Source organism: Peromyscus eremicus, chromosome 7 (assembly GCF_949786415.1).
Source record: "Peromyscus eremicus chromosome 7, PerEre_H2_v1, whole genome shotgun sequence".
NCBI classification, from domain to species: Eukaryota; Metazoa; Chordata; class Mammalia; order Rodentia; family Cricetidae; genus Peromyscus; species Peromyscus eremicus.
Window position 1 is genome coordinate 93,752,211 of NC_081422.1, and position 14,147 is coordinate 93,766,357.

The window sequence follows — 14,147 nt, forward strand, 5'->3', positions numbered from 1 at the left end:
TCTACCCAAATCAAACAATTCAGAAGCAGTTCTTCAACCCAATCCACAAATTTCAACACCAACTATTCTTTTTAAAAAATAAGAAAAGCTGGGAGGTGATGGTACACACCTTAATCCCAGCACTCAGAAGGCAAAGCCGGCAGATCTCTGTGGGTTTGAGGCCAGCCTGGTCTACAGAGGGAGTTCCAGGACAGCCAGGGCTACAAAGAGAAACTCTGTCTTGAAAAGTCAAAATAAATAAACAAATAAAAACAAAAAACCAGTGACTGACTAAACTTTAGCCAGGTGAGAGAAAACGATACTGACCTCTTTACTTGGAGAAAATTCAAGAAGAAGGTTACATAACATGGAAGAGGCTACTACTAGGATTTCATCGGGTGCATTTTGTAAAACCTACAGAATAAAAAGGGCAAGGTCGTTAATTTTGAAATGCTGAAGGTGAGGTCATGACTAAGTAAAACCCTGAACAATCATCTTTCAACCTGACTTCTCATACTAGACAGTGTGTGTAGGAAAAAATAAGGCAATTCAGAAGCTGACCTCTACTGTCAAGCAAATAGAATTTTAGTAATAAAATAGGGCTAGGGTATAGCTTAGTTGGTAGAGTGCTTGTCTAGCATGTATGAGGCCCTGGGTTTGATCCCAGAACAAAAAATTATACACATGCATACATGCATATGAATTTTACCCAAACAGAAAAATTTAAAACACAAACAAAATTTTTTTTATTAAAATTAAATGGCTATTATCTTGTGTTTTGTTAACCAACAGATTAAAATATATGGAAAAGCAAATAAGAAAAATTATTAGATACATAAGCAGCTTCTCAGCTATGAGAAATCAAAATGTGTATGAGTATCTGTATCTAATATTATATCTTAAATGTGTGACTAAATCATAGTTTGAGAGTTGAAGTCACATATAGCCATGAGTACAAAACTCTTCCAAGCTGCTCCTTCAACATTTGCCCTTGGAGAAGTAGACAGAAGTCACCTTGTTCTATCCTTGATGTGTATGATAGAGATTTTGAGCTGAGTAACCAGAAAAAAGAACTCCAGACATGAAACAAGTTATTTTGGGAAACAGAAAATAGTTAAAAGGTCTTGAATGGATAATTTAAATAAATTATGATCAAGCTGTAATTCAAAACAAACAAAAAAACAAAACCCTGAAAAGAAAGAGTAGGAACTGTAAAAGAAAATATTAACTGAGGTGAGCCTTCAAATATCTAACAATGTCACATTTGGCTCCATTGGTTTTAGATAAGAGATTGTGAATCTGAAACAGACTTTTGTTGACCTAAACCAGTCAACTCCCACGGTGGTGCCTTACCAGTGTGGAAAGGCATTAAGGTTGTAGTTAGAGTAGGCAAATAACCTTCCTGAGGTTGGGGGCTCTTAATGAGTTTCAGGAAACAAAAATACAGAAGGAAGTGAGTCGTTTTCAAAAGGGTGCCATATGTCCATTAGGGGAAGTAAGGTGAAACAAGCTCAGAGAATAATGTCAAGAAATGAATGGGACAAGTGCAATGTCACAGGCTGAGAAGGAAGGCCCACAGCAAAGGAGAACCTGAAGGAGTATTTTGTCCTGATAAGCCTCACAAGGCTGTAGCATAGAAACCTAAACACAAATCACATACTCAATACTGTCATACTGTCATTCCTTCCAGTGAGGTAGCTCTAGGGTTCATACTTTCTTTTTTTTTTTTTTTTTGGTTTTCTGAGACAAAGTTTCAGTGTGTAGCCTTGGCTGTCCTGTAAATCACTCTGTAGACCAGGCTGTCCTTAAACTCACAGAGATCCGCCTGCCTCCACCTCCTGAGGGCTGGGATTAAAGGCGTGCACCACCACCACCTGGCTCATATTGTTTCTTAAACAACAACTATCATCTTACTTCAAGACCTCAAAGAATAAACTCTGCCATGAGACCAACTTTCCTATAAGAACCAGTCAGCACACTAATTCCCAAGGCACTGGTCCAATTCCACCTCTAAAGCAGATAACAGTAGTACCCCACAAAAACAAAGTCTCACTATACAGACCAACTGGCTTCACTTCATGATCTCCCTGCCTCTACTTTCCAGTTTCTAAGATATCAGAGATGCATCACCTAGCTCCCACCTGGTTATCTATCCATCAGTCTGTCTCATTACACTCCATCCTATGATAGTCATGAAGGCACCCTTGCTATTTCCTACATCTTTCATACACAGCATTTCTGCTCACAGAAAGAAATCCTTCTGTTCATTTTACCTTTAAAGTCTAATTCACATTTGTCCTGCTTGACCTTCCTCTTATTTCTGCCATACTGACGTCCCTACTCTAAAGTGAAGTTTAAGCAAGGGTAAGACGGCTATTACAAGGCCGATGTGCCTGGAGGCTTCACTTAGTGCTTAGTAAGTACTCAAAAACAAACAACAAAAAACAAATTTTAAAATTCTACCGAATAAATGAAATGCATACTTAAGACATTAAAAAAAAATCAAAGACCAAGATGACTGTGGTTCAGTATGGGGGTTAACATTATCAGCAGCAACTAATTGCAAGCACTCTTTAAGTTTCAATTCAGATTTATTTGCCTTGAATTCTTTCTTGCTGGCATAGGAGATTCCAAAAGCAGAGTTAATCTTATTTTATATCTATAACTAGCCAATTATTTTCTTTTTTATGACCCAAAGACTACAAGGAAAACTCTTGATTTAAGTTTAAAAAGTAATTATAAACACAGAGAAGACCAAATGAGTACTAAGAGCTCAAGCTAATAAAGAAGCCTGGGCTGGGCCTTCCCTCTCACACATGAAACGCTGCCCTGAGAAATGCATTCTCTAAGTCTGTAGATGCTCAGAACATCTGACTCAAGATAAACATCAACATGTTCTATGAAAGAATCAGATGTAATCCTAGACCCGGGTGCTGCTGGCCAGCTCAGCTCACAGGCTCTGTGCCAACTGCTGTGACTTTCTCACCTTCATTAAAGGTTTCCACACCGCATGATCCTGGAAACTGGTTCGAAGCTGCTGTACAGATCTGGATAAACTGTGCAAACATCTATAAAGAATGATCAAAATTAGCTTCCCAAGAAGCCAAAACTCACATTCCAAATCAATTGCTTGGCTTTTCACTAGTACGAACGGACACTTCAAGCATGGCTATCGATACTAAGTCAGCTACAGCAAGACACCTCTCGGGCGTTGGAGGTTCTGTTAGGTAACATTGCAACTGCATGACTTCACCTGAGCAGACATTCCAGGAACATCTGCATCCTGCGCTTAGTGAAGGACCGGAAAGGAAATGGGCTAAACACACAGCAAGGGATTTTTATTCAGACCATGTAAAGCTCATACCTGACAGCAGCTAACCGCACCTTGACACTAGACTCAGACAAGCCAGTCACAATCCGGTCCATCATATTTTCAGTCTCAATGATCTGGAGAAAAAGGTTAATGCTGCATAAATAACAACATGAAGGTGACAAACTTCACCGCTTGTAAATGCAAGTATGTTAGTGTCCATTAAGAGTTCAATGTTTTTAGCAAAAGATTTTACCTCTCAACAATCACCTTGCAGTGGGACAGGCAGCTCACTAGAGACGGGGTAAACACTCACTAAGGACAAGCCCGGATAAATGGCAGCCATAATTATGTTGATTTTTAAAGATGCTTAAAACAAAATTTACATAGCATAAGTACTATAGAGGTGTGCATAAACGATCTGGAGTGAGGGGATGCAAGTAAACCATGAGGCGTTTCCCTGTAAGAATGATAAAGAATCATAGTCCACAATGTCCTCATCAAGTGAATGAAATCTATAAGTTCTGACATAGCTATTCTGTGGCTCCACCTTACCAAGTAAATTTAAACTAAGTGAAATATTTGCAAGTAACCCTTGCTATCCTTCACCACAGCACCAGGCCCTGATACATGACACCACAACAATCATTACGCTTTGTTTCTTATGGTTAAAAGATACTCTGAAATCAGTCTTCATTAAGCCAGGTACTGATAAAAGAATAGTGTGCAAAGGAAATTAAGCTAAATTGCATAGGCCTACAGAAAAATAGACTTTTCCTAGTAAAGTGTTAGTATAATCACAAAACATTAACATCGTCAATGGATATTTGTTGAGTTCATGTGTGAGCCAGTAGTCCTGCTAAGCATTCTATAGTCTCTGGTTATCTGACTCTTCTATTATCTCTTCTCTAAGTGCTAGTATGAACATTCTCACTGACGTCCTAGGAAGTTGACCTGACTGCAGAGTCCATGCACTTAGCAACACTTGTAATATTGCTCTGGTTAACAGTTCTAAACATGAATGATCCATCATTGGGAGGAGTTGGTACTCTCACCTGGAAGACCTAGCACAGACCAATACGAGGGAGCTGTGGATAGCCTGTATGTCCAGGACACACCAGTTAAACCAGATTCTTGCAGAGAGAGGAACCTGTGATTTTAGAAGGTGAGTTCAGTGTGCAACCAAAGATGAAGCTTAAGACCATCAACCTAGAGTGACATGGATTCAGAAGCTGGACTTCAGAACAGGAGAGAAACCTCAGCATGTTCAGAGCCCAGCAGCAGAAGTCATTTCCAATTACCAGTGACCAGTAAAGAGACCTCTACTATCAAGAACAGAGAACCTGGGGCTGGAGAGACGACTCAGTGGTTAAAAGCACTGCTCTTCCATGGGCTCCAGGTTTGATTCCCAGCACCCACATGGCAGCTCACAACCTTCTGTAACTCCAGTCTATGGAATTCAATGCCCTCTTCTGGCTTCAACAGGTACACACAGGTGGTACAGACAGACATACAGGCAAAACACTCATACACATTAAGAGGAGGAAGGGTGGAGGAAAACCTTGGGCTGGTGAGAAGGCTCAGTGGCTAACAGTATGTGCCACTGAGTCTGAGGACTTGAGATCAAGCACCTGACCTACATGGTGGAAGGAGAGAACTAGCTTCTGCAAGCTGTCCTCTCACTTACAAACATATACATAACACACATATATACATGTAACACACACACACACACACACACACACACACACACACACACGGAGCAAGAAAGAGAACAGGAACCACACTTTAGCCACAGATCAGGAAAGGAAATTTTCATATAGTGTTTTCAGTGTCTAAATAGCCCAAGAATATGTACAATATAGTACAAGAATGCTTAAGTTCCTTATACCAAACCAACCCTAATCACATTCTTACCTTTTACGAGCATCCATGCTCTGCCCATTATCACTTCTAGCCCCTCATATGCCTTCTTTCTCATGCTAGCTACTCTTTAACTCTCCTCTAATTTTCTCCCAATGTAGATGCCTGCCAGCTTCTCAGCAGACACAATCCCACCTGTCAGACTTTCACCACAGGTTCCCTCCACCCCTTCCCCCCACCCTGTACTCACCTGGAAGAGATCCCCATGTTCCTTGTGGTACCCATCTCCCACTTCAGCCCACTTTTTCCTTTTTGAGATGGGGTCTGTCTATGTTGCCCTAGTTGAGTCTCTAACTCAAACACAGGAACCCAAGTGATCTTGTCACCTCAGGCTCCTGAGTGATGGGGACCACGAGGCTGTGGCTCAAAGTCCCACTTCTTATTGGAACCTCTCCATTCTGTCCCTTTTTTCTTTACCTTTGTTATACTGAATACATCAAGTTGGGTACATGAAGCTTAAAGCCCTTCTCCTACGAGCCCCTAGACCACTTCCCCATTTCCTTCTTGTATCTTTACAGTGACTTCATCAGAGCCTGTGTGTGTATAGGAGAATGAGACACAGGATTACTTTCTAAAAACCAGAAAACATATCAGCACTCACTTCAGGTGCTTGGGAAACCGAGGCACAGGCAAGACTTGATAGAGACTTACGGATAATGTTTACTGGCTACATTTAGCCAAAGAAGTAAATCTACCAGTCTAGCAATCATATAAACATCTAATAAAAACTATCTCAATATAGCAACAGGTCATAAATACCTGAATGCAGCTGACAAGATGGTTCAGCAGGTGAAGATGCTTGCCCACCAAGCCTGGCAACCTGAGTTTGATTCCAGGAATGCACATGCTGGAAAGAACTGACTCACACAAATTGTCTTCTGACCACCAAACATGAACCAAGACACCCATGCACACAAATAGTATTTGTGTACACACTTCTCACAAACAAATACATGTAAAATAAACAAATGTTTGAAACTGCTTAGCCTCAAGAAAGATCCTAATTCCATAAGAGACAGGCTAGAAAATTCTAAAAGCTTAGTATAGCCCCACATCAAGGCTATGACCTCCTTCCCAAAGTTATTGAGGTCAACAATCAACAGCCCTGGGAGAGGGAACAGTGTGTTAACCATAATAAAATGATTGGCCAGTCAATCTAGTGGTGGAAGATGTAAAATACAATGTTACATGTGCTATATAAGCTTAGGTGGAAGATGTAAAATACAATGTTACATCTGCTATATAAGCTTAGGCAATCCACTTTGCCTCTCTAGGTCTTCAGCAAAATGAAGACACAGCAATCATTCCATGATATCAGCAGGCAAACAACAATCCGTTTCCCTGGACAAGACTCCGTTTCCCTGGACAAGACCATTAGATTGTTCAGAAGTACTATGGAAGGCAAGGTAAACAGGAAAAAAGTCAGGGACTGACCATGCCTAGTGAAACACGTATCAAAACCAGGTAGGACAAATAATCCAGTTCCTACATGCATTCCTGCACTCATTTATTCAGCAAATATGAGTGTCTAGTCATGAACATGGTTTAAAACTCAAGGAAATAGTAATGATGGCGAGAGTCCTTGCTCCATCAAACTTGGTGCTGAACAGCGGCAACCAGACCAGTGCTATGGTGTTTGTGTCTACAGCTGCAAAGGCATCTAAAGGAGTGACAAGATCATGGGCTTCAGCGAGGAAAAACAAAAGAAACATGAAGAAAGGAAGGGAGGAGAGAGAACCATTCTGAAGAATGGGGCTTTTACTATTAATTGGGGAATGACCATTAATGACCTTTCTAGGGAGTAACCAAGCTCAGAGAGGATGGTGAAGAACTGTTAGTGCCCACCACTTAAACACTGGAATTATTGGAACCTCTCCATTCTGTCCCTTTTTTCTTTACCTTTGTTATACTGAATACATCAAGTTGAGTACATGAAGCTTACAAAACTTATTTCCTAACAAAAACTTAATTCCTAAGTTTTGTTTGTTTGTTTTTTTTACATTAAGGCTATCTTGAGAGTCTTTCTTTCCATCTGGGTACAAACTGACTTTTCCTGGGCCATCTACATATAGGTACAGATTTGTAAATTAAGTTGTTATAAAGCAGATTTCAGTAACCCTGCCAGGGTTCTTCTAGGAAGCTCAAAACTTGAGACTTTGATTCATAAGAGGGTAAAAATACAAAAATCAGAATATGAACATAGAATTCCAGTTCAAAATAGCATCCAGGGAGTTTGTGTGAATGAACAGCATGATCTAATCAAGGCTTTACAGCCTGAGCACTGAAGCCATGTTGATTGGGGTATAGGGAAGCACCACAGTGAGAATACCATGACCAAATGAGGACAAACATGGGATTACAAGGCTTTAAGGAAAGGTTTAGAAATACAGACAACAAATTTTCAGGTCAACAGGGAAGGGCTTAGAGGTGACTACCACCAAGGTCCACTGACTCATGGTAGTGCCACATTTTTTTTTACAGATCTGGGGTTGGAAAGGCACGAGCAATAAACCATGTTCTCTATGATACCTCTTAATGACCCCAGTACCACGCTCCAAAACTTTGGAAGGGACCAAGTCATAGCAGCCAGAATGGAATCTTAGGTCCTTCAAGGATGTAAGAGTAATGGCAAGTGGAAGTTGTCTGATTGACCCACGGGTCTTGTTGGAGATTCCATAAAAGAGATACTGTCCTTTATTACAGATACCGCATCCAACCAGAAGGGGTACTAGTAATAGGCTGTCTTTCAAGTGGAGGAGGTCATTCCTTTTCTTCTGGGGACAAGGACTATAAATGTAACTACAGAACTAAATCTGAAACTGATGAGGTTTAGGTCAATGGACTAAGTGTTACACTGGTATCTGTAGTCAATATCTGCATGCTGCTGCATTTGTATTATTGCAATTCTTCCAGGAATGGCCACACATCTAGTAGAACAGGATGGGAGAACAAAAGACCTCTGGGCATGAGGAAGAAACAGTGAAAGAACGGAACCCATATAACACCAAGATGGTTTACTGTACATACAGCAATGTCAACAACCCAAAGATATCCTTTAGATACAAGAGAAACTCTCAGTCCTCCGTCAATAAACTCCAGACGACCTACAATCCAGTTAAGGCCAGGACATATACCATCTTTTCCTAGGAGTTTATGAAGAGCTAGAAGGATTGGAAATATATGACTAAAGAAACAAAGCAAAACGCTTGGAATCAATTATTCTTCCTCAGTAAGACTAAGGATGAAACATTCTTCAGGTACCAGAAAAAAACTTAAGTCTGAACTTTAAACTATGTTTAAAGCAGGTCAAGCAAACTATACAAAAAGTAAGCCTCATATCTTGAGGTTTTAGTGGTATTAGTAAACTTTGCAAGCAATTTAAAGTGGGTGGGTTTGGGGTCAAAGGGGTAGATGATAAAGTGGTCATCATCTTAACATCAGTCTAGTCATTTCACAATTTCAAATGTGATTGTGAGAAAGGTTCCCCGAAGTTCTATAAAGTGTAGTGACAGTTCTAAAGAAGACAGAGCTGACCACAGCAGTAAAAAGCTAGAGTCAAACTTTGAAAATAGAAAAGGCAGCCTCCCAGATCTATGAAGATAAATGACTGCATCTAGGAAGTCTAGTTAAAGCAGGAGAAAGCAAGCAGCGAGTAGCTGAAGGAAATAGGAAGGACCTGTCACAGAGGACGGAGTTGGTGGGCGTGGACCACACTGCTTCAATCTATTAAGTGTTGCCATAGACAGCAATGAACAGTGATTTCAGCTCTAACCTTCACCTAGATGAGAACTGTGAATGTAAGACCTCATGTTAGTCAATGAAAAGGCTGATTTTCATAATGGTGCAGGAAATAGAGGGGCCATAAGCAACAGAGGAAGATAATGACATTGCCCTCTGGCTTCCACATGAACAAGCAGAGTCTTATACACCTGCACACATACAAATATACTAGCATGCTAGCATACACACACACACACACACACACACACACACACACACACACACAGCTTCAAATATACTTTGAAGAAATGTGGGTTATCTCAGCTCAACTTTTCCTTACCCCCAAACAACAAAAAATAGTACAAATATTATGCTGTTAGAAGTGTTATATTGTATTTTAAAAAACCCACATCAAGCTGGGCGGTGGTGGTGCACGCCTTTAATCCCAGCACTCGGGAGGCAGAGCCAGGCGGATCTCTGTGAGTTCGAGGCCAGCCTGGGCTACCAAGTGAGTCCCAGGAAAGGCGCAAAGCTACACAGAGAAACCCTGTCTCGAAAAACAAAAACAAACAAACAAACAAAAAAAAACCCCACATCAAGTATCACTATATGAATTCAAATTTTAAGTTCAATCATTAGCTTACATTAGCACAGAACTAATGCAGCCACCAAATTACACTTTAGTTTAACAAATAAACAGAACCACTATACATCACCATTCAAACAGCAATAAACATTCCTCCACCTCCTTCTGTTTACTATCCCAGGGATGCGAACTGTGCACTGTCCCAGGAACTGTACAACATAAGAAATTTATTCCGTATGTGCATAGTCATACACCTCACAGTCTTTATTAAGGTCCAGACATATTAAGGTCACAATTTACTGAGCAAATACAAGCCTAATGCCTGTAATAGTCCAGGTACTGCCTTTATGTAGCTTACATTCTAGTGATGAACACTACAGCTTGACAAAGTAGTGACTATTAAAGATCAAAGGATCTCACGTGTTACCTCAAGTTTAAATCTATTCCCCAGGGAATCTGTCCACAAAATAAAATTCTGAAATGGTACCTCTAGCTGGGGGTGGAGTTCATTGGTAGAGTGGCTTGCCTACCATGTACATGCTGGGTTTGATCCCAGCACCTCAAAAGAATAAAAATAAACAAATTATTTAAAAGGAAAATGCCACAGATTGAAATAGTATCTGAATATTTCCTCTCTAGAATAGTTTACAATATAATCACATTTAGATAGTACCCTTGGAAAAACATTTAAATTGATGCAAAGGAAACAGACATGAAGATTTCCCACTCTATAGGCCCAAACTTCTGAAAAAACTAATTTCCATGTGTGGAAGCAAAAAAGTGGGGAAGCTTTCCAACAAAGATTCTTCATAAGAGGCCTTTGCAAACTCCTTCGTGTGTTCATCCTGATTACAACCATAGTGTGCTCGTTGCTATGTGGCCTTCAATATATGATCCTCCTGCCTCCCAAGCATTGACTAGCTTATACTACCATGTCCTGCTACAGTCATTCTTATTCTGTGTGTGTTAATCAATCATGGCAAAACTGGTTTACAGTGTAAATGAGATGTTCCATACATATATGAAACCTGGGAAGAATGACTATACAGCAATTTTTTCTCTTCTGTTTTAAACTTACAAGGTATAAACCAATCTATGCTTCATTCCTGGCTACATAAGTGATATATCATGAATGACAAACACACAAATAAATAAATGGATCTCATTATCTACCTAGTACCAAACAGAGAAAATTGCCATGTGTTCTCCAAGTGCTGCCCTACCATCTGCTAGCATACACTCTGTAATTCTATACCAAGCTCCCCATTTTAGACAAATCCACACACTCTTCTTACCCTTTACGTCATCCTTTGACTCTATTAGAGGTATGCGACTTTACATAAGTAATATGCTGTGAGGAGTAGAGGTGTTGGCTTCAGAGAGACAGGGACAGTACTCAGATTCTAAATTTATTTACTAGCTGCCACCTTGCTCAGACTGCTTGCTTCCAGGTCCAGAACAGTTATCTCACAGGGTGGGGTGAGGTTTTAGAGAGAGAGAGAGACAACATACTCAAGTTTACCATGAAGTGTCCAGCACATAGTGAGTTCTCAATCAATGGCTGTTCCAGTCACATGGAATTCAGCTTCAAAGCAGAGTATATCTGGATTATTTGAATTGTATGATTTTCGACCCTCCAACATGCTTTATATTTGCTTACTTTTCTCTTAGATATAGCATCTTACTCAGCAATGTTCCTAAGCAATCCACAGAATCCAGGAATAGTTTATAAATAAAAGCCACAGTTTTTAATCTCTTTTGCCCAAGGGTCCCATATACCATCATCATTCAAATAAGGGAATCTCTAGTGACAGTGTCACACTGTTAATGCTTAATAATGGTTTTTGCAGGAAGGCAGACAATGTCCTCCCACTCTCCTGGTTTTGTGGGCCGCACTTCCTTTTACAGACCAAAGACAAACAGTAAGTATAGTTTCCCACCAAATTGGTTTATGGTGTTTGTTTTGTTTTTAAAGCTATGTAGTGTCAGCACAGAGTGATGGGTTCTTTGTACAAAGGCCAGACAGTAAGTAAATCCTTTAGCCAGAGGGGCTCTGCTTCTGTTTCAGCTATTCAACTTGCCCTGGGAGTTCCAGACATGTGAGCATGGCTGTGTTGGGACAGAGCCGTAAGGACACAGGTCTGAACTGAATTTACTATTCCCATGTCAAAAAGTGGTTTTGCTGAGAGCCTTCCCTCAACCACTTGAAAGCACAAGTCATTCTTACAAGCAAGAACTGCACAGGTGACAAGTTATGTGTCCTGCTGACTCCTGGGCTGGCATTTTAACTATGGAAAAGAGTGTAACAAGAGCTCTGATTTTTCACACTCAGTTCTGTCAAGCTTTGCTATTCCAAAGTTTCTCCAAATGCTTCCTGTCCAAACAAAATACTCCTGAAGAATCTACCTAGGTTGCCCATTTGCTTCACAAATGTAAAGACCATATTCTATCCCCTTTTTTGGTTTATAAACCACCTGTCTTTTAACTAAATTATAAAGAGCTTATCAACTACACACCATGAACTGCATGGAAACACTTCACTCCATGTCTCCTTTTAATGAGGTTCTGAGGTAAACGTCTTTGGCTGTCTTCTAGAAGGGCCTCCACTGTGTACAGAGCAGTTCCACACACAGCTTTGCTGCATTCAGTGTGCTGAAGATCAGGGTCTCACTACTGTGGGCATGTTGCAAAACCTGGCTCTCTCTTTAAAAATACTTACCATGAATGAATGTTACAGGGCTCATTTAGAATTCTTTGGAAGGTCAGCTTTAAGAAGGTAATTACAATTTAGTCACCAATTAAAGTTAAGGAATTATAAATTCTGAACTTGTACTTATAGCAAAGCCAAATTCTAAAGGACGTTATGTCTGTGGTGCCATGGAAAACCCTGAGAAAGTTCAATTAACACACAGGTAAGGCTTAGAAGTAATTCCTTACATCTGTCCAAGGAAAAAGACAAACATAGAATCCAATGCTGTGCTTTTGAAATAACCATGAAATAAACTATCCCACTTTGTAAAACTTTGAAAACATAAATTCATGGTCATTTATACTCTTAACCAAAAGACCAAATAACAATAAAATCAAACTACAACAAAGGATAAAACTTTTCCAGGTGAATGTTTAACAAAATTTGAAGAAAGCATAAAATATGAAAATTGACTTCAAATACACACTATAAAAATCTTATAGCATTAAAAACAGAGAAATAAGTGTATATTTTTCTCTTTAGGGAATTTGTCTCCTAGGAATGGTGATTACTTAGAGCAACAGTGTTAGTGCCAATCATGGCTGGAGAGACTTAGATAACCATAGATAACATTTTACAAATCAAGATTTTTAAATGTATCTTAAGTTCAAAGTATAAAATAAATCTGTTGTAAGAGATTCATTACACAGAGAGTATGTTTCTGAAATATAAGGATTCTTTTTCTAAAATGAGCCTACTGACATTTTGGGCAATTTACACCATAAAATCACTTTCTTCATTATAAATCCTTATTTACATCTCGAATGTTGCTCATCTTTTCTTCAAACACATGAAAGACATATACGGTATTTATTTAAATTCTCCCATGAAGTAATTTACAGTAATCAAACAATGATGTCATTTATTGAGTGCTTATTGGCCGACATCACACTAAACATAAATACATTATGTTGAATTTTTCTTGACAGGAAAAGGGACAGGAAGGAGATTCTTATTTTTCTTTATTTTCTTTTTTTTTTTTTCTTATTTTCTCTGCCTTTATACCTCTCAGATTTTTTAAGTTCAATTTAAAAATAAAAAGCAAGCTAGTCCCATGGTGTCATCTATAATCCCAGCTACTCAGAGGCTGAAGCAAGAGCATCACTTGAGACCAGGAGTATGAGCTAGCCTGGGCAACATAGCCTGACACTGTCACTTAAAAAAAAAAAAAAAAAAAAAAAAAAAGAATTCACACCTTGATTGTTTTGCTTTAGGCCATGTAAAACTACTGTAGATCTCCTCCCCAGGAGACAAACTGAGTTTTCAGTTCTTGAAATACAAAATCAAAAGCATTTAGAAAGGATTAAAAGTGACATACCCAAAGCAGTTAGATTTCAATTTCATTCTATAATAGTTTCAAATAACTCCTCGTGCCCCTATCAGCTGCTGCCTGACCATTTCTCACTCTACTGGGTTTGAAGCTAACAGCCAGTTCTTCATTCCTCTCTATGCTGCCTCTACTAGGCAACCCATACAGCTGAGACAGCAGTTCAATTAGTCAATGTAAAACTGACCTTAAAACCCTTGATTAGCTGGAAGATACTTCATGTAGGTGTAATATCACTTTAACAAACAGGTTGAATCCCCAGTCAGGTTAATTTCTACAAACTACATCATACGTTTATCCCTAGAAAATTTGTTCCAGATTCACAGTTGTACATTCTATGATTTTTTTTATAATCACACACAGAAAAAGAAAGAAATCTTTTCTACAACTTGCGGTGCTAAAGATGGAGCACAGAGCCTTGGCATGCTAGTTCTGAACTACAGCCCCAGCACTACTCCTATATTTCTGATTAGGATACAATAGTCAAGATTACCTGGACATAAAACATGTTCTCTTTGACTCATAACCCAGGTTACTAGACATTTAGAAATTA

General features: G+C 39.4%; 1 protein-coding gene across 4 annotated transcripts in view; it reads right to left on the reverse strand.

Moving 5' to 3' along the window:
* Armc8 (armadillo repeat containing 8) overlaps window positions 1–14,147 on the reverse strand; it is a 95,581-nt gene that overhangs the window by 24,577 nt on the left and 56,857 nt on the right. For 3 of the 4 annotated variants that reach the window (XM_059268440.1, XM_059268441.1, XM_059268439.1), the window contains 3 exons: window positions 3,344–3,426; window positions 2,966–3,047; window positions 307–393 (listed from right to left, as the gene is read on the reverse strand). In XM_059268440.1, coding sequence (XP_059124423.1) covers window positions 307–393; window positions 2,966–3,047; window positions 3,344–3,426 — 252 coding nt within the window. The remainder of the gene's footprint in view (window positions 1–306; window positions 394–2,965; window positions 3,048–3,343; window positions 3,427–14,147) is intronic. The other variant, XM_059268442.1, reaches the window with a different exon arrangement.